Consider the following 25084-nt stretch of genomic DNA (forward strand, 5'->3'; position numbering starts at 1 on the left):
GCCGCGGGAGGGAGGGAGGGAGGGAGGGGGGAGCTGCTCGTGGGGAGCGGCAAGCAGGCATCGCCCCCTTTGCTCAGCAGGATCTGCCCTGGTTTGCACTGGAATGGGAGACGACGTGTGTGAGAGCACTGAAAGGTAGACCCCAGAGAGGATGGGGGCGGGGGGCCGCGCTCGGGGAAGGAGAGCCCTGGCTGGCTGGCAGGCAGGCAGGCAGGCAGCAGTCCCCTCCCTCCCTCCCTCCCTCCCGGGCGGCAGCATCTCCAAGATGGGGCTGAGTGAGCCTCCTGCCTGCAACCCTGGAGAAGCTGCTGCCAGTCTGGGTAGACCGTACCGGAGCCGGATGGACCCAGCAGGGTCTGGCTCCGGAGAAGGCAGCCGCTCCCTGTGCCTCAGCACAGCTGGCTTCCCCCCCCCCCGACCCTGCCCCCCCACTCCAGGCAGGAGCAGATTCTGCCCTGCCAGGCTGTGCCCCTCCGCATTTGGGGGCCCTCTGGGGACCCGCAGCCCCTTCTTCGCCTGGACAGCTGCCATGGAGAAGGTGCCAGGCTTGGGCTGCTGCAGGCCCCTCGGATCCCCCCCCCAGAGGTGGGGTGTGCCCCTGCCAGAGCCGGAGGGAAGGAGGGGCATGGGACTCCTCTCAGGGCGGACTCCTGGGCCGGAAGCCATCCTCAGCAGGCGCCCCCCCACTTCATTTTGATGTGGGACCGACCGAAGGGGCCTCCCAAGGCGTGTGACTAGGGCAGGCCCCAGATGGAGAGGAGCGCACTTCGCCCTCCGGGGCTTATTAAGGCCTTTAAAAGGGGGGGGGAAGGGGAGCCATGAGAGCCAGGGTCTCTTCACAGAGCAGCAGAGTGCAAGAGAGAGAGGGGGGGGGGTTTCCATTAAGGCGGCCACTCCGACTCAAGCCCTGCGGTCCAGGAGGGCAGCCCCCCCCCCCTGACCGAACGGGGCCTCCCGAGCCTGATCCGGCTGCTCCTCCTGGCAGGCAAAGGGTCTTCCTGCTGCCTCCAGGAGTGAGCCGAGGGTTGACCGGTCGGAGCCTGGAGGCCAAGGCAGACGGCCAAGCCGCGAACCAGACCCCGAAATGGGAGCCTCTTCCCATAAGGGTGGGCTTTTCCTCTCGCGGGGGGGGGTTCTCTTCTTTGGTTGGAGAGGCTCTTCTGCGGGATTGCTGGGGGGGGGGTAAGGAGAGACGAGCAGGTGGTAAGAGGGCCTCCCTCTGCCTCCCCCCCCCGCCGAGTCCTGGGGAGGTGGCTTGGAGGCCTGGGGAGCAGGGGCGGCTTGCCTTGCCCTCTTCTTCCCCTCAGTGCTGCCTGCCTGGGGGTCTCCCGAGGCCTGCCCCCCCTCCTCCTCCCCCCCCCCGCCCCCGTTCCTGTCCCATTGTAATCACGGAGCTTTTTGACTGGGTGGTTCTGCCCCCTGAGTGCTCCGTGGGGAAAGGGGGCCCCAGCCCGGGCTGAAGGAGCCCCAGTCTCCTAAGGCCTCCCCCCAGGTGACCACTTGGCAGTGTGGGGTGGGGCCGGTCCTTGGTGAAGGGGTGAGGGAGACCTGGGCATCCTGCTCGGCCCAGCAGCCTGGTACGCCCTGCCTGGCGGTGGGGAAGGAAAGGGTGGCCTTGAGGCGACTCCGACTCCGGGCGCCCCCAGACTAGCCCTGCGCTTGGCCCTGGCCTCCCCCCGCACCGTAGGAGATGACGAGGCTCCGAGATCGCCCTGCCCGCCGTGGGTGCTTCCCGTCGTCTGGGGAACCCGAGGCCAGCGGGGATTTGGACTGGCCGCCTCCTGCTTGCTAGCCTGGCATTTCCCGGCTGCGCCACTGAAGGGGTCGGAGGCAGCCCACCGGTCAGGGCCCGCCCAGGAGGTTGTGGGGAGGGGGCTCTGAATGCCCCCCACGCCCTCTGCAGCAGCCAGCCAGCCACCCGCCGCTTCCCAGGGCCCTCTTGGACAGAACTGGAGGGAAAGCTCCCTCTTCTCCCTTGGATGTTCCTGGGCGGGTCCCCTTCTGAGGAGAGGCCACCCTCCTCCCCACACTTGCTCCATGTGAGCCCTCCCTTCACTACGGGGGGGGGGGGGGGGGCGGGTGCTGCCGGCCGGCCTCTGCTCAAGCACAAAATCTCCCCAAGGAGCGGCTGTCGGCTGAGCTCTGCTCTGCTCCCCACTGCTTGACAAGCTTTCACAAATGACCTAGAAATTGGGGTGACCAGTGAAGAGGCCAGATATGCAGATGGCACTCAACTATTTAGGGAAGTGAAATCCAAAACAGGTTGTGGGGAGCCCCCAAAGGATCTCTCCAAATGGGGGGAGTGGGCGACAAAGTGGCAAATGCGGTTCAGTGTTGGCAACTGTAAAGTGAGGCACATTGGGAGGAAGAACCCCAACTTCAAGTATTCACTGAAGGGATCCGAGCTGTGGGTGACGGACCAGGAGAGGGATCTTGGGGGGGTGGTGGGCAGCTCGTTGGAAGGGTCGACTCAGTGTGCGGCGGCTGTGAGAAAGGCCAATTCCATGCTGGGGATCATGAGGAAGGGGCCTGGAAATCAAACGGCTAAGACTGCCATGCCCTTCTGCAAAACGGTGGTGCGGCCACATTTGAACTTCCCGCCTGCCTGTGTGTGGCAAGCCTCCCAGCCGGCTGCTCATCAGGAGCCAAGCGTGGGCCAACGTGCCCCCAGGTCAGAAGGGCAAAGGCTGGATGGGGCTGGGAAGTGGGCCGCTCCGTGGAGAGGCCTGCCTCGCCTGCAGAAGGTTCCATCCCTTCCTGGCAGCAGCTCCAGGAGGGCAGTCAACACTGCCTGGATGAGTGGGGCGGGGGGGGGGGGGTCCTGATGGCCTGACGTGCCCCAGGGAAGCTTTCCGTGCTGCTGCAACGGCATCCTCTGGACTTTGGGGGGGGGGGGGAAGCCAGCAATCCAATCCCCACCTTGGGGGTATGCCCCATTGAACTCAGTGGGAACTGGCTCAATAGCGGGGAGGGGGAGGGCTGCCCCCTTACCCCCCCCATCCCAGACACCCATAACAGGATCTCCACGTTCTTTGGAAAATCCAAACCTTTGTGGAAGAATAAATTAGGCAGAATTAGAAGCGATATGCTTGATTGGCATAGTTTATTCTGAGCAGGAAGACGGGCGTTTCCTCCGAAGAGACCTGGGCCTGGCGGGTTTGCCAGAAGCACCGGCTCCTTGCCCTTGCCCCCCCCCCCCCCGCCCCAGGAATCCACAGTGAGGAAGAGGCAGGAGTGCGAAGCCCTCTCCGGAAGTTCCCAGGCGGCAGCAGCAGCAGCAGCAGCCCCCCCCCCCCAACACCAGCGGAAAGCCGACCAACCAGCAGCGAAGGATTTGCGGTTTGGCATCAGAAGCGAGCGGGCGGAGAAGAGCGCGCCCCCGTGCCTGGGCAGCCTGCGGCCCCACCGGCTACATGTCAGGAGGGCAGTCCATTTGGTCGGTGGGTCTCATCCGGGCCGTGTCGACCCCATAGGACTGGAGGATGCTCTTCAGGTGCTCCACGGTCTCCGGGTGCAGCTGGCGCGTCCTGGACATGATCCAGGCATAGTCCACGTGGAAGAGCCAGAGGAACGGCGTGCAGGAGTACACCAGGGAGTAGTTGTCGTAGTCGGTGGAGATGACCCAGTAAGGGGCTGCGGGCATCACTGGGCGGGGGGGGGGGCGGAAGAGCAGAGGCCGTCAGGCGCAGGCAGCAGGCGCCCGGGGAGAAGCCCGTCCTCGGCATGCAGCTGGGTGGCCAGGCGGCCTCCCCCCGACCCACCGGCCTGCCTTTGGCCCAGAGCGCCACCGGGCCCACCTGACCGCCAGCCCCGCCAGCCGAGTCTCCCTGTAGTCTTCCGGGCTGCGCCAAGCATCCGTCAGGCCGAGGGGAGTCTTGGCTGTCGGGCCTCACTTTGCCCAGCCAAGCCCCCCCCCCCCGTGGGGACGGCTCGGCCCCCCTTCCTCAGGCTGAGCCCCCCTTTCTCCCAGGTCACCAGTCAGAGGAGGACGGAGCCGGGTAGGCGGCTGCCAAGAGGCTGAGCTGGCCAGCAGGGCTGCCTCGGGCCTCGCCTCGCCTCGCCACTGGGCAGAGGCCTTGGGGGAGCCGCTCGTGCTCAGCCCTCACCTGCCATGCGGGGAGAAGCTTGCTCTCCGTGCAGGGTGGCTGTGAGCACGACGCCAAGCCTGTGGCCCAGGCAGGCAAGCGACCCACAGGCGAGGGCTGGCATTCCCGCCCTGGGCGGCTTGGCTGCCTCCTTCCGCAAGGCCTCGGAGGCGGCCGTCCTGCTCCCAGAGACCTCCTCCGCGTGGCAGGCCTGGGGCCGCCTGCTCCTCCGCTGCCCTTGTGCAGGGTCCTCCGGAGGCCCTGGAGTTTAGCTGCTGGGGTGGCTCCCCGAGGGCCTCCTGGAGGCCGCCGGGCGTTGGCAGCCCGGCCTCCGTGGGGCTGGGCCGCTGGCCGGACTCTGGCAGCTCTCCAGCCACTGGCCCCCGGCCCGGGCTCCGTCTCCAGGACTCCGCGCTCACACCTGCCCTGCCTGTGCTGGAGGCGCCCCCTGGCCTGCCCCAGTGCTGGGTCCTGCTGCAGCCAAGGGGGGCAGGGTCCCGGGGAGGGCCCAGCGCCACCAGCCCCTTCCCACCAGCCACTTACACCAGTTGAACTTGACGTGCAGCTTGGCCGGCTCGCCGGGGTCCGCTTGGAAGGCTTCTCCCTCGATCTTGTTCTCCGTGTGGTCGGAGCTGCGAGGGAGCGAGAGGTTCCGAAGGGAGGTGGCTCAGGGCGGGGGCCGCCTCGGAGGCCCCTTGAAGAAAGGGTGGGCCCCCCCCCCCGGGGCGGGAGAGGCTGCTGCACACACCCCTCCGCCTGGAAGCTCACCGGGGGGGGGGCCCTGGCAGCCTCCCCCCCCCCCGGGCCACACAGCCAACCCAAGGTGGCAAGGCCATTGCTGGGGCGCCGACAAGACAGTGCGAGAAGCCCCGGCCAGGCCCACGGGAGGCCCCCTCCTCCTGGCCGCCCTCCCACTTGGGACACTTCCGGGCAGGGCCCACTCACCCGCGAGGCGGACTAGGCAAGCTGGGAGGGGGGCCCGGCCTGGGTCACGTGTCGCCTCCATGGGCTGGGCGGGGATGCAGGAGCCGGCAGGTGGGCACGCCCCGGCCCCGCCCCTGCCCCTTGCTCTGCATAGGAAGCTGCCATCTACTGAGTCAGACCCTTGGTCTCTCCAGCTCAGTTTGCTCTACCCAGAGTGGCAGCAGCGGCTTCTCCCAGGTTGCAGGCGGGAGTCTTTCTCAGCCCCACCTTGGAGATGCTGCCAGGGAGGGGACTTGGGACCGAGATGCGCTTCCCAGAGTGGCCCCGTCATCCCCTCAGGGGGGCATCTCTGACCGTGCTCACATGTAGTAGGGCGGGAGAGCGAGCACACTTTAAAAGCAACAATGAGGGGTTTTAAACGATGAAGGAGCCAAGGAGAAGACGAACAAGCAGGCAATACGTACAAGTTGGAGCTATAGCTCCATCCCCTAATAAGCTCTGCTATCTCCACCCCCACCCCTTGTTACTGGTATGGGTCCTCTCATACCATCGGAGGAGTAGCTGGTAGGCCTGCAAGACAGGGGCTTTTGTGTAGGGGTGCCCAGGCTGTGGAACTCTCTGCCCCAGTAGGCTCACCCTTTGTTTTCAGGCACCCTGCCCAAACGCTGCTCATTGGAGCCTCCTTTGGGCACCCAGTGCTTCAGACCCCTTGTTGAGCAATGCTGGCTTATGTTTTGATGAAGTGTTGCTAGTGGCTGACATTTCCGTACAATTACATTCCTCTGGAGGTCTCTGCTCTGCATCTGAACACCGCACCACCAGATCCTGAGGCCGTGCTGGGAAGCGCGCCGGGCGGGGTGGAAAAGTTCTCACTCCGAGTGTGCATGAAAGGTCCTGACCTGCCATCTGGAACACCTCGAAGGCAAGAGCAGCTGCCGCTTTCTGTGCCTTCCCACTCGTGCCTCCTTTTCCTTCTGCTGTTGCCTCAGCCTTTCTGTGATTAGATCCTACGCCTGCTGAAGGGCCAAGATCTCATGCTTGTCTTATACAGACGGTACAAAACATGCAGTGGCTTCTCCAGAAGGGTTAGGGAGCCAACGGAAGAGACCAACGGCCCAGTTCTTGGCAAAGCACGCAGTGCTGGTTCCCCAGCAAGGCAGGGCTGAGAGGCAGCCCAGCTTCTGCCCAGCAGTGCAAAGGAGGACAGAGGGCCACACTGTGGACAGACGGGGTGTGCGTGCGCCTGCGCCGAGCAGAGCCTAGGCGCGGGCGATGCCAGGCATACAAAGCCTCCCCTTCCGGTGCCCAGTCACAGCAGCGGAGGGCCTGCTCCACATTCCCCTCCCTCCCTCCAAGCCTCGGGGCAAGGGAGTCAGCCCGCTCTGCTTGGGTCGCCAACACCTCCTTACGCTGGAGTAGACCAGGGGGCTGCCCTGGCCCTGCTACAGAAGAGGTGGAGGAGCAGAATGCTAGCAAACGGGGGGGGGGGCAGCCAGGGGGCTCTGCTCTGCAGATGGGGGGGGGATGCTAGTAGCCTTTCTGCCCGCACGAAGCAGATTCACAGATCCCAGAGAACTTGTTCAGCAACTTTGCAGCGGAAGCTGAAATTCCAACCTGCACAACTCCAGCAAGTGGGCGCAAACTCAGGAAGATCCACCCATCCACTCAGCCCCAGAAGAGCAGCAGCATCCCACTCGGCTCATCTGCAGCAGCTTTGCACACAGGAGGGCGCTTACCAGTGGCCTGGGGATTGCGGGGGGGGGCCCTTCCTCCCCCCCCAATACTGCATGCAGCGGCCACACCCCCTGGGTCAACCAGCTCCAGGAAGGGAGGCCACACAGCCCCCCCCCCCCCGCCACTGCCCTCCTGGGAGGAGAACTGGTCTTGTGCTCGCAAGCATGAATGGTCCCCTTTGCTAAGCAGGGTCTGCCCCTGGTTTGCATATGAATGGGAGGCTACACGCATGAGCACTGCAAGATCTTCCTCTGAGGGGAAGATGGGGACTCCGCTCTGGGAAGAGCACCTGCCTACTTGCATGCAGAAGGTGCCGAGTCCCCTCCCTGGCTGCTGCATCTCCAAGAGAGGGCTGGGAGAGACTCCTGCCTGCAACCTGGGAGGAGAAGCCGCTGCCAGCCTGGGCAGACCCTGCTGAGTGGTAAAAGGCAGCTCCCTACATTCCCACCCTGTTTCCCGGTGGCGGAGAAAGGGCCGGCTGGGTGCTGGCTCCCTCCTCGCCCTTGCTCCAAGTGAGTGTGTGTGTAGTGTGAGAGGGGGCGGCGGGAGAGGCACCCTCCGCCACCCCTTGCACTCCCAGGCGGTGAGGGAGGTCTGGGGGCGCCGGGTGGGGCCAAGGGAGGCCGAGCGGGCCGCGCGTGGGGAGAGGGCGGCCCGAGCCCCAGTCCGCGCGGGGGGGGGGGGCGCCCAAGCGGGGTGCGAGGTGGATGCCTCTCCCGCCCCGCCGACGGAGCCAGCGGCAGCGGGCGAGAGAGAGGCTGCCCCCCCCACCCGAAGGAGGCAGCCGCCCCGCCGCCTGGATGCCCTCTCCCGCACTCACACTCACACTCACACTCGGAGCAAGGGCGAGGAGGAAGCGCCGTCCCTGCCTGCCTGCCTGCTCCAAGAAGGGCTTCGGGCCGCTTCTCTGCTGTGGGGGAGGAGAGGCGGGGCGCCGGCTGCTGCAGGAGGGGGGGGGGGTCGTGGCCGGCTCAGCCGGCGGGCTGGCCTGGCGGACCCCTTCTCCCCCCACCCCCCGCCACGGTTCAGCCATCAGCAGCCCCCTCGAGCGACGCTCGCTGCCCCCAGAGCAGCCCCCGCCGGGACCAGTCGGCAGGCAGAGGAAGCCCCCGCCGCGGGGACCAAGCCAGCCCTGCCGCCCCCCTCTCCGCGTGGACAGGGGAGGGGGCGGGCCAGCTGCTGCCTCCCCATCCAGCCCCCCCCCGCCATGGCAGGCCTCCCCCCGCCGCCCCCCCCCGCCGCCCACTCACAGGAGCTCTTTGTTCGACACGTGGATCTTCCCGTTTTCCTTCCGCGAGTAATTCGCCTGGACGCAGCTGCCTTTTTCAAAACTGGCGGGCAGCTTCTCGATCTCGTACCAGGACCCCAGATACTGAGAGCGAGAGGGGGAGAGAGCGTGCGCAGAGCGCAGAGGGCAGGTCATCGCCGGCCGGCCTCCCGAAGCCCGTCTCTCTGCACCCCGCTCGGACTGCCCGAGTCTGCTGCCGCCGCCAGGCCTGGGCTCAGGGCGGATGAGGCCCCCCCACTCCGCCTACCTTGGTGACGTCAAAGACCTCCTGGACTGGGGGGTCGGGGCACTTGCCCATGTGGAAGCTCTGCGCTTGGGCCTGGCTCCTCAGGAGGGCCGGCAGCAGCAGCAGCAGCAGCAGCCAGCGCCCGCCGCTCTGCATCCTGGTGGGCAGCAAGACGCTCTCCTGCCGGGGAGGAAGGGGAGGCAAGGCGGATCCCGCTGTGGTGCGGCCAGGCCAGCAGCAGAGAGACCCCCCCCCAGTGCCCAAGCAATGAGTCCTTAGGCAGGGACGGGGGGGGGCCCTTCCTTTCCATTTTGTGCTGGGCAGAGAAGCAGGGCGGGGGGGTGGGAGAGAGAACCCCCCCCCCGCATGTGCCTGAAGAAGAGCCAGCGGGCTCGGGCACAGGGCAGCCCCAGGTGCGTCAGGAGGGAGTGAAGGACAAGTCACAGACCTGCAGCCCACCCCAAGGCAGGAGGAGATGCCAGGAACAGGTGGGGAGACTGACCCTCCCTGTGCAACGCAAGCCCTTTCTGGACCCCACCTTCAGCATCCGGGGGGGGGGAGGCATTTGCTCGGCCGGGCCTCCTCCTCCTCCTCCTCCTCCTCAGCCCACAGTGGGCCTGCCTGCCTGCCTGCCTGCAGCTGTGAGAACCAGGATCCGGCCCTCCCGGCTGGGGGGTTTCATACAAGCGGCCACAGGGGAGGGATCAGCCTGGCGGCCCCACAGACACAGCCAGCCAGGGGCCTTCGAGGACAGCAGCCGGAGCTGCAAGAGGGGTTCAGGCGGCACCCCCACCCCATGGCCAGCAAGACCCCGTTCCGTCCTTCTCCCTTCATGGGTCTTTAAGAGATCCCAGGAAGGTCCGCACCATTGGGAGTGAACTGAAAAGGCCAGCCGAGAAGCCAAGGGGGTTGCTGGGCCTCTCGGAGTCCTGCCATCCCAGGAGGCTAGCGCCTTTGCCGAAGATCAGGGTGGCATTTGCCGCCCCCCCCCCCCCGCTGCAGAATGATGTGGGACACAGCAGCTCGCCCACCCAGAACGGCCCACTGCTGCTTCTGTGCGCTGCCCCCCCCCCGCTTTTGTCCAGTGCTGTCCCTGGCCAAAGGAGGGAGGGTGTGGGAGCGGGGTGGCTGAAGCCCTCCCCGCCCGGTGGCCCCTGTCATGGGGGGCACCCAGAACTGGGGCTGCTGCAGCACTGGCACAGCACAGAGGTGAGCAGTGGGGGGGGGGAGCGAAAGGCATTGGCCGGTGACCAGGCGCTCAGGCTCTCCCCGCCAGACATCCCGGGCAGGCCGGCTGCTCCACGGGGGCCCTTTCCTGTGGGTGCCTGGAGGAGGGTCAGGAGGGCCTCTTGGGTGGGCAGCTCCTTCCCTCAAGGTCTCTGGCCTGGAGGTCGCCAGGACACACCGAAAGCCCTGGAAAGCCTGAGCCTGGCAGGCTTCCCCAAGCCCAGCTGGAGGACGGAGGAGTCCCGGATGCAACTCCCCCTCCCTGGGAGCAAGAAGGGCCCTGCCTTGGCTTACCTTTGCGAAGCAGGTGCCAGCAGGATGCCTCCTCCAGCCAGGGGCTCTGTGGAGAGGAGGATCCCTGGCCTGGGAGTGGCCCTCCTTTTATAAGCCTCTCCGGCTCCTGAAGCCCTCATCACATGCTTGACTGGATGCTCCTCACAGCCCCACCCTCGCCTCGCCTCGCCTCGCCTCGCCGATCTGCTGGCGATTGGGCAGCTGTGAGTGGCTCGGTGCCTGGCTCCAGAGGGCCTGCAAGGCATCCGCCTCGGGTCACTCGGGCCTGGGCAGGCCGGGAGTGCTGCCTGCCCGCCTGCTCCTCTGCCACCCTTCTTGGGAGGGCTGGGCTGGTCCCTCGGACCCCGAGAGAGGGCCAGCCCTGTGGCTGCCCAGCCAGCCTGCTTCCCACCCCGGCCTCCTCTGCTCAGCAGGGCCAGAGCTCAGGGGCCTTCCCAGGGGCCCTGTGGCCTTCCTGAGCAGACGGGGGGGGGCAGGCCTCTGTGCTGCTATTATTGATCATTCTTAATTCGATTTCTAGCCCGCCCTTCCAAAAATGGCTCAGGGCGGTTTACACAGAGAAATAACAAATAAATAAATAAGATGGCTCCCGGTCCCCAAAGGGCTCACCGTCTGAAAAGAAACAGAAGAGCGACCCCAGCAACAGCCACTGGAGGGGTCCTGTGCTGGGGCTGGAGAGGGCCAGTTGCTCTCCCCCTGCTCAGTAAAAGAGAACCACCCCGTTAAAAGAAGGCGCCTCTTGGCCCAGTGAGCAGGGGATGGATAAAGAAAGTGGAAAGGAGGACCATGATGTCAGACCAGGGCAGCTGCTCCTGCCACCCGGACTGCCCGTTTATTGTCTCCCTTTCTGTGTGCAGCAAGGCCTTCTCTGCCCCCCCCCCCCCGCACGTGTGTGTGCTCAGCAGCATTCACTTGTTATTCCTCTGTGTAGACTGTCCGGAGCTAATTTTGGAAGGGCGGTCTAGAAATCAAAGAAAGCAAGAAGGCACTGATGGCAGTTGCCTCTCTAGCCCCTGCAAGGCAAAGGGCCGGGGCGGAGTGGAGTGGGAATACGACACTCTCGGTTCTTTCTAGGCAGAGGCCAACGCCCTTTCCATCCGATTCAAAGCACTTGATCACGTAATGAGAATCACGGCCGGGCCCTCACCTAATGCACGCAGGTGATGGTTGAAGCACCCCACAAAATGGTGGTGATGTGTTACATACTCACTAGTGGGCCCGGGCACAAAGCATCTGTCCTCAAGCGGGCCCACCGCCACCACCGCCTCTGGCCTCCCCGCGGCCCGGCCAGGCCCGCCATCTGGGCTCCGCGGCCACCATGGCCACCCACACTCCTGGCCCACTGGGTCTCCTGGGTGTGCCGCCAGGACCAACCAGGCGCCCCCTGCCGGGACGCATTTCTCCTGGGCACACCCAGGAGCAATATATAGATAGATCCTTCTCTTTCTGTGAACGTCTAGTTATCCATCGGCTCTTGTAAAGTGAGCACCCTCCCCTCTAGAGGGACCAGTCACGGTTCTTCTAGACAAGATACATGATGGTCCCAACGAGGCACGTAGGCACTTCGGAGTACAGTAATCCCATTGCTCATTGTCAACCCCCCCCCCCCATTCCCCTCCTTATCACACAGTCCAGAAACCATCAGTTCATCCTCAACAGTCACTTTGGTTCACTTTCTCGTCAGGGAAAATTGGAGGCCTCGTAGCCCAGATTTCTGCGACAGGAGCCACCACTGAGCCAACGGGTTCACACAACCCGGGCCACCACCACCTCCTCAGGGGCTGCGCCTCGCGCCCCAGACACACCCACATCAGTCAGGGGGCGGGGCTTAGCTCCCAAACGGGGTCGCAAACCCCCTTTGGGGAGCTAAATGGGCCAGCGCTGCATTTGCTGTGAGGCCAGAGCGGCTCTCTTTGCCTTTCCAAGGCCGGGGGGGCTGCTCTTGGTCACGCTGCAAATGCAGCACTGGCTGGATTTAGTTCCCAAACGGGGACACGTGGCCCCCTCTGGGAGATAAACCACGCCCCCCCTATGTTTGACATCAGGCATGGGGGCGTGGCTAAATGCTCCCTGCATCTGAGGTCACAGCTGACATGGGGGGCGGGGCTGGGGGGGGCCGTGGTGGCGGTGGGCTGAGCCGATGCTGCCGCTGGCCTCCCTGCGGGCCTGCGAGGGGCTTGGCCTCCTCTCTAGCCCCTGCCCACCCTCGTCTCCAGGCAAAAAGGAGGAGGGGGCTGCAGGCAATCGGAAGCGTCTTGCTGGAGCCGGCCCAAGGAAGCCCCTCCAGTCCCGCCTCCTGTCCCGGGCAGAGGCCCCCCCCCAGATGCCTCCGGGCAAGAGGGGAGGGCAGGCCCCGGCTCCTGCCCCTTCTCCCCAGCAGCTGCTTCCAGTCCACGAGGGCAAACAGCTGCAGGCGCTGGACTGGGCCCGAGGCATGCTTGCCCTTGCCCAGAGACCCCCGGCTGGCACCAGCCTCAAGGGGGCCTGCAGCTGGGGAGTTGGGGCAGCCGGCAGGGGAAGGAGGGGGGCCCTTTACACACACACCCCCCAGTAACTTTGCCCTTCGTGTTTCCTTGTGCTAAACACAGTGCAGGGGGGGCAGCTCTCTCCTGGGCAGGGGCTCCGTGCTGCTGTGGACAGCAGGCCCAGGGAAGAGCCCACCCGCTGCTCCTGGGTCAAAGGCACAAGCACCCGGGAGGCCTGGAGGAAGGTCAGGCAGAGGCTGCGGCAAAGCAGGCCGCTCAGGCCTTGGAGCCGAGGAAGCCAACGCTGCCCAGTGGCCAACCAGCACTGAGAGGTGAGTGTGGGGAACTCCCCAAGGGTCCATGTGCTGGTAGGCCAGAGGCAGTGAGAACCTGGTGCTACATCATCCACCGGGCTTTCCTCCCTCCTTCCCCCGCCCATCCCATCCGGGACTGAAAATGTCCCCATTGCAGGGAACCTCCATTGCGGAAAGGAGAGCTGGTCTTGTGGTCGCCAGCATGACTGGTCCCCGTAGCTAAGCAGGGTCTGCCCTGGTTGCATCTGAATGGGAGACTTGATGTGTGAGCACTGTCAAGAGATTCCCCTCAGCAGGGGATGGAGCCGCTCTGGGAAGAGCAGAAGGTTTCAAGTTCCCTCCCTGGCAGCATCTCCAAGACAGGGCTGAGAGAGATTCCTGCCGGCAAACTTGGAGAAGCCGCTGCCAGTCTGTGAAGACAATACTATGCTAGATAGACCTATAGTCTGACTCAGTCTATGGCAGTTTCCTATGTTCCTATGTTCCTAACCACAGCAAAACACTGCCTCAGGCCAAAGGCAAGAAGCAGCCCTGGGAACTGCCAGAGACTTGAGGAGAGCCGGGTGTCTCTGAGGTGAGCTGCTGCCTGTCAGTGGCTTTGGGCCCTTTCAGCTGCCTACTCTGGGGAGCTCCAGAGGAGGAGGAGGCAGCAGGTGAGGGAGGGATGATGAGGTGATTCATTCCTCACCTCCTGCTGCTGCTGCCTTGCCCAGGAAAGATCATGCCCAGACTGGCTTGTCCTGGGGACAAATGTCAGCAGCAGCAGCAGCTGGAATGAATGTGGGGCTGGCACAGCCTCCCTGGCCATCCAAGAGGAGAAGCTGCCCCACCAAAGGCCCACCCAGGGATGGTGGCTGCTCCCCCAGCCACCATTTCTCTTCTGGCACCAGACATGGGGCGGGGGGGGGGTTTGCAGGCAGAGGGGTCCAGGCTGTGTGTGTGTGCCCTGAAAGAGGGGCTGGGCTGGGGGGGAGACTCCGCCTGCCCTCCTGCGGGAGACCCAGAAGTCGGGAAGGGGCTGCTGCCCAGCGGTCCCCGTCCAAGTCCTTTGCCGCCTCTCCAAGCAGGGCTGGGAAAGACCCCGGAGTCCGAAGCCCTGCAGAGCCCCAGCACACCAGACCGAGGGCCGGACTCCACGCCATCCACTCCGGTTCACCTCCTGCTGCCGCTGCATGTTTATTATTATTATTATTACATTTATATCCCGCTCTTCCTCCAAGGAGCCCAGAGCGGTGTACTACGTACTTAAGTTTCACTTTCTCAACAACCCTGTGAAGTAGGTTAGGCTGAGAGAGAAGTGACTGGCCCAGAGTCACCCAGCTAGTTTCATGGCTGAATGGGGATTTGAACTTGGGTCTCCCGGGTCCTAGTCCAGCACTCGAACCACTACACCACGCTGGCTCTCCACGCTTACACCACGCATGTTGCAGATCGCGGGGCGGCTGAGAGCCTCTTCTGTACAGACCTCGATGGGCCCAGCGTCTGGAGAAAGGCCTCTGGGTGCTTCTGCTCCTGTCCCAAAGAGGCTGATCTCGGCAGCCCAAGAAGATTTAAAAGCCACATTAAACCATTTGAAAACCAATAGCAAATGGGGTGAGGAGAACTGCGGTTGCAAAAATGTAGTAAAAAATAGGGGGGGAAATCCCCCCCAATCACCAGAAGTGAGATAGGGGGGCAAAGGGGGCCACTGAAAATGACCTCTGACTCCCAAAAATGAGCCCCAACCCCTGAAAATGACCCCTGACTCCTAAAAATCACAACCCCCCCCCAAAAAAATTGCAAAACAATCTCACCCAACTGCAGATGCTCGGGTTGTGCGTGGCAATTGCTGCCACAGCTTCCCAGTCACGGATACTTAGAACGGCGGCTGGGAAACCCGCAGCTGGCCGGGGCTGACTCTGCATTCTCCATGAATGTGTCCTTCAAAGCCTTTTCAAGCCTTCCGAGCGGGTGGCCACCACCACCACCACATCCCCTGGCAGAGCATTCCATCGATTCGTTATGCGCTGTGGGAAGAAGAAGTGTCTCCATCTCTGGGTCCTCAATGTCCTGGCCATCAGCTTCATGGGATGACCTCTGGTTCTCCTGATGGGAGAGAGGGAGAAGGACCTCCCCCCCCCACATGTGCTCCACACTAGGCACCATTGTACCAATCTTTCTCCGTCTACCCTTCGTTGCCTTTTTCCTAAACTAAAAAGCCCCCAAGTGTTGTAGCTTAATTTCTTCAGGGATGGGAGGTGCCTCTTGCCATTTCGTTGCCCCCACCTCCTCCATAGCCAAGTCCAGCACAACACGCACTCAAGCTGGTGGGGTGGGGGGCACTGTCCAGGGCGAGCTCCACCCTCCGGGATCTAGTCCCCTTCCTCCCCACTGAGGGTCCTGGGCAGACCAATGTGGCGGTTGCCTCCTTGGGCTGCTCCTCTTGGCGATGCACAGGTGCACAGCCACCCCCAGGCACAGAGCTCCTTCCCAGGCCGAAGGGCCTCTCTGCCTCTAGCTCAGCCAGCCGTGTGGAGTCAGAAGACCTCTGAGAGACTGCGGCACCACACCCCCAACCACCGCCTTGCTGCCACCTTTGGGAACCGAGGAAGCTGCCCTATCCTGAGTCAGACCCTGGGTCCATCTGGCTCAGGATTGCCTACCCAGACTGGCAGCAGCTTCTCCAAGGCTGCAGGCAGGAGTCTCTCTCAGCCTGATCTGGGAGATGCTGCTGCCAGGGAGGGGACTTGGGCCCTTCTTCCTGCAAGCAGGCAGGTGCTCCATGCCCTAAGAGGGGAATCTCTCTCGGTGCTCACACATGGAGCCTCCCATTCAGATGCAACCAGGGCAGACCCTGCTTTGCAAAGTGGGCCAGTCATGCCTGCTGCCCCGAGACCAGCTCTCCGCTGCCTTGGGGCCCCCACCGCCTGCCTTTGGGAGATGGCAAAGGGCAGCGCTTCCGCGTTCCAGGGCCAGCCACGCTCCACCTCCTCAGCACAGGGGATGTGTCTGGCACCGGAGCAGGGCCATCGGCCCGTCTGCCCATCGCCCCCTTCCTTCCTTCCCCAGCCGGCGAGTGGTGCCTTCACCAGCTGGGGGCTCTGGGGGGCGAGGGGGTGCCTCGGACATCCGCGGCCCAGGAACATTCGCCCCCCTCTAGAGCTCAGGATTGTGAGGACAGAGGGAGGCTTGCTGACGGCATGCACCCCCCCTGCACGGCCACCCTCTCTGCGAGGCTCCCGGGCTCCTTCCCTACCTCTCCCCTCTGGCAAAATCCAGGCGACAGGAAGGACCCAGACGTGCCTGGCTGATCTCTTCGCTGACCCCACAGGCGGCGGCTGCTGCTGCTGCTGCTTTCCTGGCTCTGGGGAGGGAGCCCAAGCCAAGGGGCAGGAAGCCCCCCCCACACACACAGTCTGCCCAGCCACCCCCGCCTCGCCAGCACACCACCCGCATTTCTTCCTTCCTCCTTCCTCATTGTGTGCCTTCAGCTTCTTTGGAGCAGGCCCGGCTCCCTCCATGTCCGACCCAATGCCTCCTCTTCCAAGGGTTCACCCAGCTTGAGAGAATGTCACACCCGCTACTTATCTTTCCACTTAGGAGAAGTGATTAAAATGTTGAGCAAAACAGGTCCCTGTGTGGACAAAGCAACAAGAAGAACAGCCAATTAAATAATGATGCCACCTAATGAAAATAATCCCCCTGTGACCTTGAGTAAGAGCTCCAGAAGTGGGGAGTGGAGGGTGTGACCAGGAGGGAGGCCTCCACGTGCCCCATACCCCTGGCGCCTCCCCACATCCCCGGGGCGGGGGGGGGGCGGCACAGAAGTGATTTGGGCCCTGCTGACAGGACCTCCCCTGCTCCACGCCGCCCCACTGAGGGGTAGATGTTGCCCTTGTTGTCAGCCTGCAGACAGCTTGGCTTCCAGCCGGGGAGAGGAGGGGCTATGCCTGGCAGGCTTTACCACTTTGGCCCTCCTGCAGATAATAGACTACAGTACCTATCATCCATCACTGATGACCGACCCTTGTGGCAGGGGATGCTGGAAGTTGTAGTCCAAGAACAGCTGAAGGGCCAAAATTGTGCGTCCCTGGGCTAAGGCAGGGCTTCATATTCAGGCCCAAGTGACCTTGGATCTTTCCTTGGCTTCTGTGGATAATATGTGTCATTGTGTGCCTGTATGTATTTATTATATTTTTATATCGCCTGGTATGTGCATCTCTAGGCAGCGTACAAAACTGAAAATACTTAAAAGTCAACACAGATTAAAACCCATGACACAGTAAAAACAATAGCATAAAACAGTTATTAAAACAAATTATTAAAACTATTGAAAATTAATGCTAATTAAAAGCCTGTGAGATGTTTTCTGCTTTTCGGTGATGGTTTCTGGGGGCCACTGAGGCAGAAAGGTGATTCAGAAGTGTGTGTTTGTTAACCCCCAACCCTACCTGACCTCGGAGGGTTGAGATGTTTGTTCCGTTGGGCCACTGGATGGAAACTGCTTTTCCCTCCATAGATTTAGGTAGCAAGTTTAGCAGTAAACTGTTTTACTCCCTCGGAGTAAAAGTTATCCCCATTTCCTGCTCTCTTTTAGAAAGTCAGGATGCATTCACAGGTAGACAGGTGGTTGCAACCTCCCAGTTTCAGAGGCTGCAGGGAAAGGATCTCAAGGGAATCCAATCCATGGACCCCAACTAACTGCAGCAGAGCAAGCCTGCCTGTGTGAGGAGAAGAACCCAGCCCAGCCAGAGTCTCTGGAGACAGAGTGACACCGAAGGTGCAGATACTTGGAGAGGGCTGTGAAGGAAGTGCCTACCTGGACAGACAGGCCTGCGTCCCGGAGCTCTCTCTGCAGAAGCCAGAGCCGAGAGGGAGAGAACTGGGGGTGGGGGGGGGGAGGCCAGAGGAAGGCCCTTGCCGACTCTCTCTGCCCGCAAGGTGGCCCTCCTGGACCAGAGGAGAGAAGCTGCATCTCCAACCCCCTTTGGCCTCCCTGGAGCCAGAGGGGGGCCCCAGCGACTCCAAGCAAGCAGGGCGGGGAGCAGCAGGTGGGTTCCGCCCCCCCCCCCGCTATGTGCAGATAAGGCCCACACATCAGTCCCTGGCAGCATCTCCAGCAGGCCAGGCTGCTGCCAGCGTGTGCAGGTGGTCCTCAGCTGGGGGGGGCAGGGGTAGGATAAGGGAGTGGCCTCATATGGGACCCCCAGATAGGACACAGTGGAGACATCCCGCAGTGGGATGCCGGGGGGGTGGAAGCTGCTGCTTGAGCCGTCTTGACTGACTAGCCAAAGGGCTCCTGGAGCCCAGGGAGGGTCCTGGCCCAGCCACTGCCTGTGGAAGAGCACATGCCCCACACCACGGACTGAGGGGTCCAGAAACAGCCCCCCCCCCCGCCTCCACGGAGGGAATGCTTCTGGGGCAAAATGCCGCCTCCTCCTGTGCAGACACCCCCCTGCGGGCTCCACGACGGGCACCTGAGAAGCCACGACGCTGCCCTGAGGAGGGCCAGGCCTGGGCAAAGGGGGCGTGTGGCAGGGGCGGGAAAGCCCCCCCCCCGCAACCCATGGCTGTGCCCACAGATGGTGGCAGGCCCCATCCTCGACGGGCCACCCCACTGCCCCTGGGCCAAGGGGCCCCGGGTTCTCTTTGGGGTGTTTGGGCTGGTGAGCCACCCACACACCATGACAGGCAGGCGGGCAGGCAGGTGAGGGCAGCCTCTTCTCCCCCCCCCCCCGCCAGCCCTGCTGTGCTGGCGGAGGTGGCTTGCTCAGGGCAGGGCCTGGAGAGAAGCAAGCCATTCTGGGCCACCCCCCACCCCCCGTGGGACAGCCCAGGGAGCCGCCTGCAGCCCCCCAGCCCACCCCCACGAAGCAGGAGGAGGAGCTGCTGCAGCGATCAGGCTGTGCCCTCGGCCTGTGCCTCCTCCCCTGGCCCCAAGCACAGCAAGCGGGGGCCTCCTCCTCCCCCCCCCTTGGTTCTCCTGGGGTGCCCACCGTGGACCGTGGGCTGCTGAGCCCCCTGTGGGCACCCCCACCTGAGCGTCTGGCTCTCCTTGCAGGGAATGACATTCCACGGGGGGGGGGTGGCACTAACAGCCACCCCCCGACTGACCCAGGCAGCACCTTCTCCATCCCCAGAAGCTGCCCTCCTCCTCGCCCCCCTCCACCCCCAACCCAGACGTGGCAGCTGCTGCTGCACAAGGCCAGGCCGCCCTTCCCTGGGGCCACCCGGCGGGGCGGGGGGGGTCTCTGCCTTGCCCCCATTCCAGGACATGCCTGCACAGCACAGCTGCCTCCCTCCCTGCCTCCCTGCCTGCCTCCAGCTGCAAGCAGGCCCAGCAGGAGGAGGAGCCCCCAGGCAGGCAGGGGATGGCTGCTCACGCGCAGCAGCAGCAGCAGCAGCAGGTCACTCGGCCTCAGAGCCCCTGCCCGCCGGTGCCCGTGTGGCCGTGGCTGCCGCCGCGTGAGGGGCCTTCCGTGCTTCAGGCATCCAGAGACGAGGCTGCTCTTAACATGCCTGCCATGTTAACAGGATGAAGGTGACGCCCCGGTCCTCCTGTGTGCGAGAAGAGACGGGCAAGGGAGCCCCTCCCAAGCTACCAGACCTCAGTGAGGTCGCCTTCCTTTCCGCACTTCTCCTTTGCAATGGGAAGAGCCGTTTGTCTCAGGGATCACCACCAGGGATCAGGGAGCAGAGAAGGAGCCCCGGGCAGCCCCGTCTCCCAGCTGCCAGTATTTGGGTGTTTCATGAGCCCCAGCATACTGACATTTGTCGTTTCCCAGCATTTTTTGGTCTGGCTACGTCCACTGCTAAATAGTTTTTGAAACATTCAAAGATTAAGGAGCTTGACCTGTATTTTTCAGCTGATATTATGGTAAAGTTATCTGAAAGATGGGTGTCAGATGTTTGGACGGGGGGGGCACCATTTCAGTGCTTGCCCTCGGCGCTATTTGGGGGTGTGTGTGGGGGGGGATTGCACCAGAGGCACCACCACCAAGTGGCTGCGGGGGGGGGGGACAGGACCCTGCACCAGACAGGCTTAAGAAGGAAGTGGCCGTTCTGTGCAAAGGTGCCTGGCCCAGGCCAGAAGGGAGGCTGTGGCTGCTTGGCAGGCTGGACTCCGGGACGGCCTTGCAGCTCTCTCTGGGGAGGCTTCGGGGCGACCTCTTCCGTTAGGAGGTCCGTGTGGGCTGGGGCCTCGTTCCAGGGCCGGCTTTCAGTGCCAGTCCTCAGCCCTGGGGCCTAACCATGAAGAGAGCTCCCCGGCTTGAACAGCGGACTCTGGGATCGCTCTTGAGCAAAGATCTGCTAGTTAGGCAAAGCTTGCCGATTTGCCATGTCCAGAGACCCCTTTTTATAGCCGCTGGCTCTCACAGACCTGAACTAGGAGTTAAGAACATAAGAACAGCCCTGCTGGATCAGGCCCAAGAATGCCCATCTAGTCCAGCATCCTGTTTCGCACAGTGGCCCACCAGATGCCGCTGGAAGCCACAGGCAGAGGTTGAGGGCGTGCCCTCTCTCCTGCCATTACTCCCCTGCAACTGGTACTCAGAGGGATCCTGCCCTTGAGGCTGGAGGTGACCTGTAGCCCTCCGACTAGTAGCCATTGATAGACCTCTACTCCATGAAGTCATCCAAACCCCTCTTAAAGCCATCCAGGTTGTTGGCTGTCACTACGTCCTGTGGCAGAGAGTTCCACAAGTGGATCACGCGTTGTGTGAAAAAGTACTTCCATTGGTTGGTCCTAGACCTCCTGGCAATCAATTTCATGGAGTGACCCCTGGCTCTAGTGTTGTGTGAGAGGGAAAAGAATTTCTCTCTCTCCACTTTCTCCACACCATGCATGACCCTATAGACCTCTGTCATGTCTCCCCGCATTCGTCTTTTTTCTAAACTAAAAAGCCCCAGGTGTTGTAGTCTTGCCTCAAAAGAAAGGTGCTCTAGGCCCCTGATCATCTTGGTTGCCCTCTTCTGCACCTTCTCCAGTTCAACAATGTCCTTTTTAAGATGTGGTGACCAGAATTGTACGCAGTACTCCAAGTGTGGTCGCACCATAGTTTTGTATAAGGGCATTATAATATTAGCAGTTTTATTTTCAATCCCCTTCCTAAATCCCTAGCATGGAATTGGCCTTTTTTACAGCTGCCACACACTGAGTCGACACTTCCAACGAGCTGTCCACCACGACCCCAAGATCCCTCTCCTGGTCCGTCACCCAAAGCACAGATCCCATCAGCATATACTTGAAGTTGGGGTTTTTCGTCCCAATGTGCATCACTTTACACTTGCTAACATTGAACCGCATTTGCCATTTTGTCGCCCACTCCCCCAGTTTGGAGAGATCCTTTTGGAGCTGCTCACAATCTCTTCTGGATTTCACTACCCGGAAGAGTTTGGTATCATCTGCAAATCTGGCCACCTCGCTGCTTACCCCTGCTTCTAGATCATTTATGAATAAATTAAAAAGCACCGGCCCCAGTACAGATCCCTGGGGGACCCCACTTCTTACTTCCCTCCATTGTGAAAACTCTCCATTGATACCTACCCTCTGTTTCCTGTCTTTCAACCAGTTAGCAATCCACACATATACTTAACCCTTTATCCCATGACAGCTAAGTTTCCTCAGGAGTCTTTGATGAGGAACTTTGTCAAAAGCTTTTTGGAAGTCCAGGTAGACTCTGTCAACTGGATCACCTTGATCCACACACTCGTTGACACTCTCAAAGAAGTCCAAAAGGTTGGTGAGGCAAGATTTACCTTTGCGGAAGCCATGCTGGCTCACTCCCAGCAGGGCCTGTTCTTCTAGGTGCTTTACAATTTTATCCTTGAGGATGCTTTCCATCAATTTGCCTTGAACGGACGTTAGGCTAAGCGGCCTGTAATTTCCCGGATCGCCCCTGGATCCCTTTTTGAAAATCGGTGTTACATTTGCTACTCTCCAGTCCTCTGGTACAGAGCCCGATTTCAGGGATAAGTTAAATATATTAGCAAGGAGGTCGGCAATTTCACATTTGAGTTCTTTGGGGACTCTTGGATGGATGCCATCTGGCCCTGGTGATTTGTTAGCTTTCAGTTTTCCCAGACAGTTTAGAACATCATCCCTTGTCACTTCTATCTGACTCAGCTTTCTAGCCTCCATCCCTAAAAAGCCTGGTTCAGGAACAGGTATATGCTCAGTATCCTCTGCCATGAAGACAGATGCAAAGAACTCATTCAGCTTCTCTGCAACCTCCATATCCTCCTTAATAATCCCTTTCACTCCCTCATTGTCTAATGGTCCAACTGCCTCCCTGGCAGGTTTTCTGCTTCTGATGTACTTAAAGAAGTTTTTGTTATTCCCCTTGATACTTTTAGCTAAATGTTCCTCAAACTCTCTTTTTGCCTCCCTTATTATCACCTTGCATTTCTTTTGCCAGAGTTTGTGTTCCTTTCTGTTCTCTTCATTTGGACAGGCCTTCCAATTTCGGAAGGAAATCTTCCCTTTTATGGTTTTCTTGACGGTACCTGTTAGCCATGCTGGCATCCTCCTGGACTTAGTGGTACCTTTCCTCCTTTTAGGTATACAATCTAACTGGGCTTCTAGTATTGTGGTTTTGAGTAAACTCCATGCACTCTGGAGCAAAGTGACTCTCCTGATTTCCCCCCTCAGCTTTCTTTTCACCATACTCCTCATTTTAGAGAAGTTTCCTCTTTTGAAATTTAAAATGTCTGTGTTAGAGATCCTTGGTGATTCTCTCCCCGCATGTATGCTGAATTTGATGGCACTGTGGTCACTGTTCCCTAAAGGGTCGATGACACTGACGTCACGCACCAGGTCCTGGGTGTCACTCAGAATTAGATCCAAGGTCGCCCTCTCTCTGGTCGGTTCCATGACGAACTGTTCTAGGGCACAGTCATTTAGTGTATCTAGAAATTTGACCTCTTTGTCATGACCTGAATGTGAATTTACCCAGTCTATGTGTGGGTAGTTGAAATCACCCATAATTACAGCCCTGCCTCTCCTGAGTTCTTTCAGGACAGCCGTCTCAGTCCTAGGTTTCCAAAGTGTCAGTCACTCTTACCATAAAACTTCCCTCTCATGACAAAACTGTTTCTTTGTTAGACCACTTCAGAGCAGCATCCTCTGCATACTGTCTTTTTGTTGCCAGGAAGCAATTTTCTCCTTTTGTTCTCCAAACATCTGCATTTCTTAAGTGGTTGGTCTGTCTTTGCCTAAGAGGCAGGCTCCTGGTGCCTGTTTATTTATTTATTTATTATTTATTTTTACATTTCTATACCGCCTTTCATTAAAAACAACCCCAAGGCAGTTTACAAAAATTAAAACATAGAATAAAAAGCAGTAAAAACATCAAGCTAAAAACATATAAAAACAGGCATAAAAACAAGACAACAGATAAAAACACACCGAAGCAGCAGTAAAAACAATTATGTAAAAGCCTGGGTAAAAAGCCAAGTCTTTACAAGCTTTCTAAAAGCCATGATGGAGTCCAAGGAACAAATAGCCACTGGGAGAGCATTCCAGAGTCTGGGGGCAGCAACAGAGAAGGCCCTGTCCCGAGTGCACGACAGCTGGGCCTCTCTCATTGTCGGCACCCGGAGCAGGGCCCCCTCAGATGTCCTCGTCAAGTGGGCAGCAACCCTTGGGAGCAGGCGGTCCCTCAAATACCCCGGGCCCAAACCGTTAAGGGCTTTAAAGGTCAAAACCAGCACCTTGAATTGGACCCGGAAACGAACCGGCAGCCAGTGCAGCTCTTTCAAAATGGGGGTGATATGTTCCCAATGGGCAGCTCCAGATAAAACCCTCGCTGCCGCATTTTGCACTAGCTGCAGTTTCCGGATATTCTTCAAGGGCAGCCCCACGTAGAGTGCGTTACAGTAATCCAGCCGCGACGTGACTAAGGCGTGGGTAACCGTGGCCAGATCTGTCTTCTCGAGAAAGGGACACAGCTAACGCACTAGCCGAAGCCGTGCAAAGGCACCCCTGGCCACCACCTCCACCTGAGCTTCCAAAAGCAGTGCCGGGTCCAGTAGTACCCCCAAGCTGCGTACTTGCTCCTTCAAGGGGAGTTCAACCCCATCCAGAACCGGTAAAATCTCCTCATCCTGATTGGCTCTCCTACTGACCAACAGTACCTCCATCTTGTCCGGATTCAATTTCAGTTTATTAGCCCACATCCAGCCCATCACGGCCTCCAGCCCCTGATCCAGGACATCCACCGCCTCCCTAGGATCAGGTGACAAGGAGAGATGGAGCTGAGTGTCATCCGCATATTGCTGACAACTCAGTCCAAGTCCCCGGATGACCTCTTGCTCCAAAGAGTGTTAAAAGGTCAAAAGGGGTTCTTTAAGAAGGAAAAAGCTGAGCTATATGTGTGAGACAGCAATTAAATTACTTCCTGTGTACATCTACTTAGTGTATAATTCTAAAAAAAAAAAAGAATGTTTAAAGTAACAGCCACAGGGTACCTCCTTGAGGCTAGTTAATCAACACATTTGACTAAGGAAGAACAATATAAGTGACATCAACATGATAAGCATCCTGTCAGAGGAAGTAAGGGATTAGCTTCCAGCTTGTCTCCCGGGAGTTCATCATTCCACTCGAGTGAGGCCTTGCAACTGTGTTTCTCTCAATGGAATTGCTGGCAAAGACACACAGGCCTCAGCCTGGCCCACTGGGCAACGAGTTCTGGTCCAATATGGGTAGCCTGGGCCATAACATATCCCCTTCTCATGGGCTTCTGATCCTGTGGATAAAGCGCACGCTCTGAGTTTTTACGGGAATGTGAGGAGGAGGAGGAGGAGGTGGTGGCAGGACCATGACAATGGTGTCCGGCCCCTGCTTCCTCTTCTTGAACATACAGCAAATGCCTATTACAACAGCAAGTACAGACCATACTTAAGCCTAACACATAGCAACGATTATTTTTCTAAATATCATAAATGAAAGACAGTACACCAGTCGCTGGACATGCTTTGGCTGCTTCCAAGGTAACACAGGCAGAGGTGTTTATGAATGACACCGCACCCCCTCTACCGGTGAAAGCCTTTCAAAAACCCTGTTCGGGAGTGTGCTCCCTTTGGACAGCTGCGAAAGGAATTTCTAATAGGCCTACTTCGATTCAAATATAGATACAGTTGCATTCAAGACTGCCCAACGCCTGGGCTCCCCATGAAACCCAAACTGGTGTGGCTTTACTTCCGTCTCCTCAATATTGCCATTGCGACCCAGAGTGTGGGCAAGAAGGGGGCACCCCCTCTTGTCCCATTTCTTTTGAGTACATCTCACAGTCACATTTGCCGTCCTCACACAAGCACGTGTCTGAGAGAGCGTTTTATTCATGGCCAGATGGCTTACCAGTCATTTTGTTGACCCCCTTGCAGCTGCCAATAGCAAGTTAAGCTAGCCAGTGTTCCAAGCCAGTTTCAGAGGTGGTTGTCCTTTGGCCTGCGTCCTCCCAGCCCACAGGCAGACCCTCACGTGTGAGTCCCGTCCCTGTGGGCCAAGATGCCAAGGGTGCCATTCGTTCCTCAGTAGTGGGTGTAGA

General features: G+C 60.1%; 2 protein-coding genes across 4 annotated transcripts in view; one reads left to right on the top strand and one right to left on the bottom strand.

Moving 5' to 3' along the window:
• The window catches only part of LOC128349411 (D-beta-hydroxybutyrate dehydrogenase, mitochondrial-like), a 196840-nt gene that overhangs the window by 69079 nt on the left and 102677 nt on the right, over positions 1 to 25084 (top strand). The gene's annotated exons all lie outside the window — the stretch shown is intronic.
• On the bottom strand, positions 3075 to 9909 carry APOD (apolipoprotein D). Of its 3 annotated transcripts, none has more exons than XM_053305635.1 (5): positions 9779 to 9909; positions 8279 to 8437; positions 7994 to 8115; positions 4629 to 4717; positions 3075 to 3645 (listed from the first exon to the last, which is right to left on the bottom strand). In XM_053305635.1, the coding sequence occupies exons 2-5, from the start codon at positions 8411 to 8413 to the stop codon at positions 3410 to 3412; spliced, it is 582 nt and encodes a 193-aa protein (XP_053161610.1). In that variant the 5' UTR covers positions 8414 to 8437; positions 9779 to 9909; the 3' UTR covers positions 3075 to 3409. The 3 variants fall into 3 exon arrangements, with proteins under 3 accessions (XP_053161610.1, XP_053161609.1, XP_053161608.1); XM_053305634.1 differs by lacking the exon at positions 9779 to 9909 and adding an exon at positions 8796 to 8830; XM_053305633.1 differs by lacking the exon at positions 9779 to 9909 and adding an exon at positions 8706 to 8819.

Source organism: Hemicordylus capensis, chromosome 3, assembly GCF_027244095.1.
Source record: "Hemicordylus capensis ecotype Gifberg chromosome 3, rHemCap1.1.pri, whole genome shotgun sequence".
Lineage (NCBI taxonomy): Eukaryota > Metazoa > Chordata > Lepidosauria > Squamata > Cordylidae > Hemicordylus > Hemicordylus capensis.

Excerpts from the sequence above, each read along its gene's own strand:
- APOD (XM_053305633.1), bottom strand. The coding sequence starts at position 8,804 with ATGCTGAAGGTGGGGTCCAGAAAGGGCTTGCGTTGCACAGGGAGGGTC. Across the intron at positions 8,438-8,705 it reads TGCCTTGGGGTGGGCTGCAG|GAGAGCGTCTTGCTGCCCAC; the intron begins GTCTGTGACTTG and ends CCTCCCCGGCAG. Across the intron at positions 8,116-8,278 it reads AGGTCTTTGACGTCACCAAG|TATCTGGGGTCCTGGTACGA; the intron begins GTAGGCGGAGTG and ends TCTCGCTCTCAG.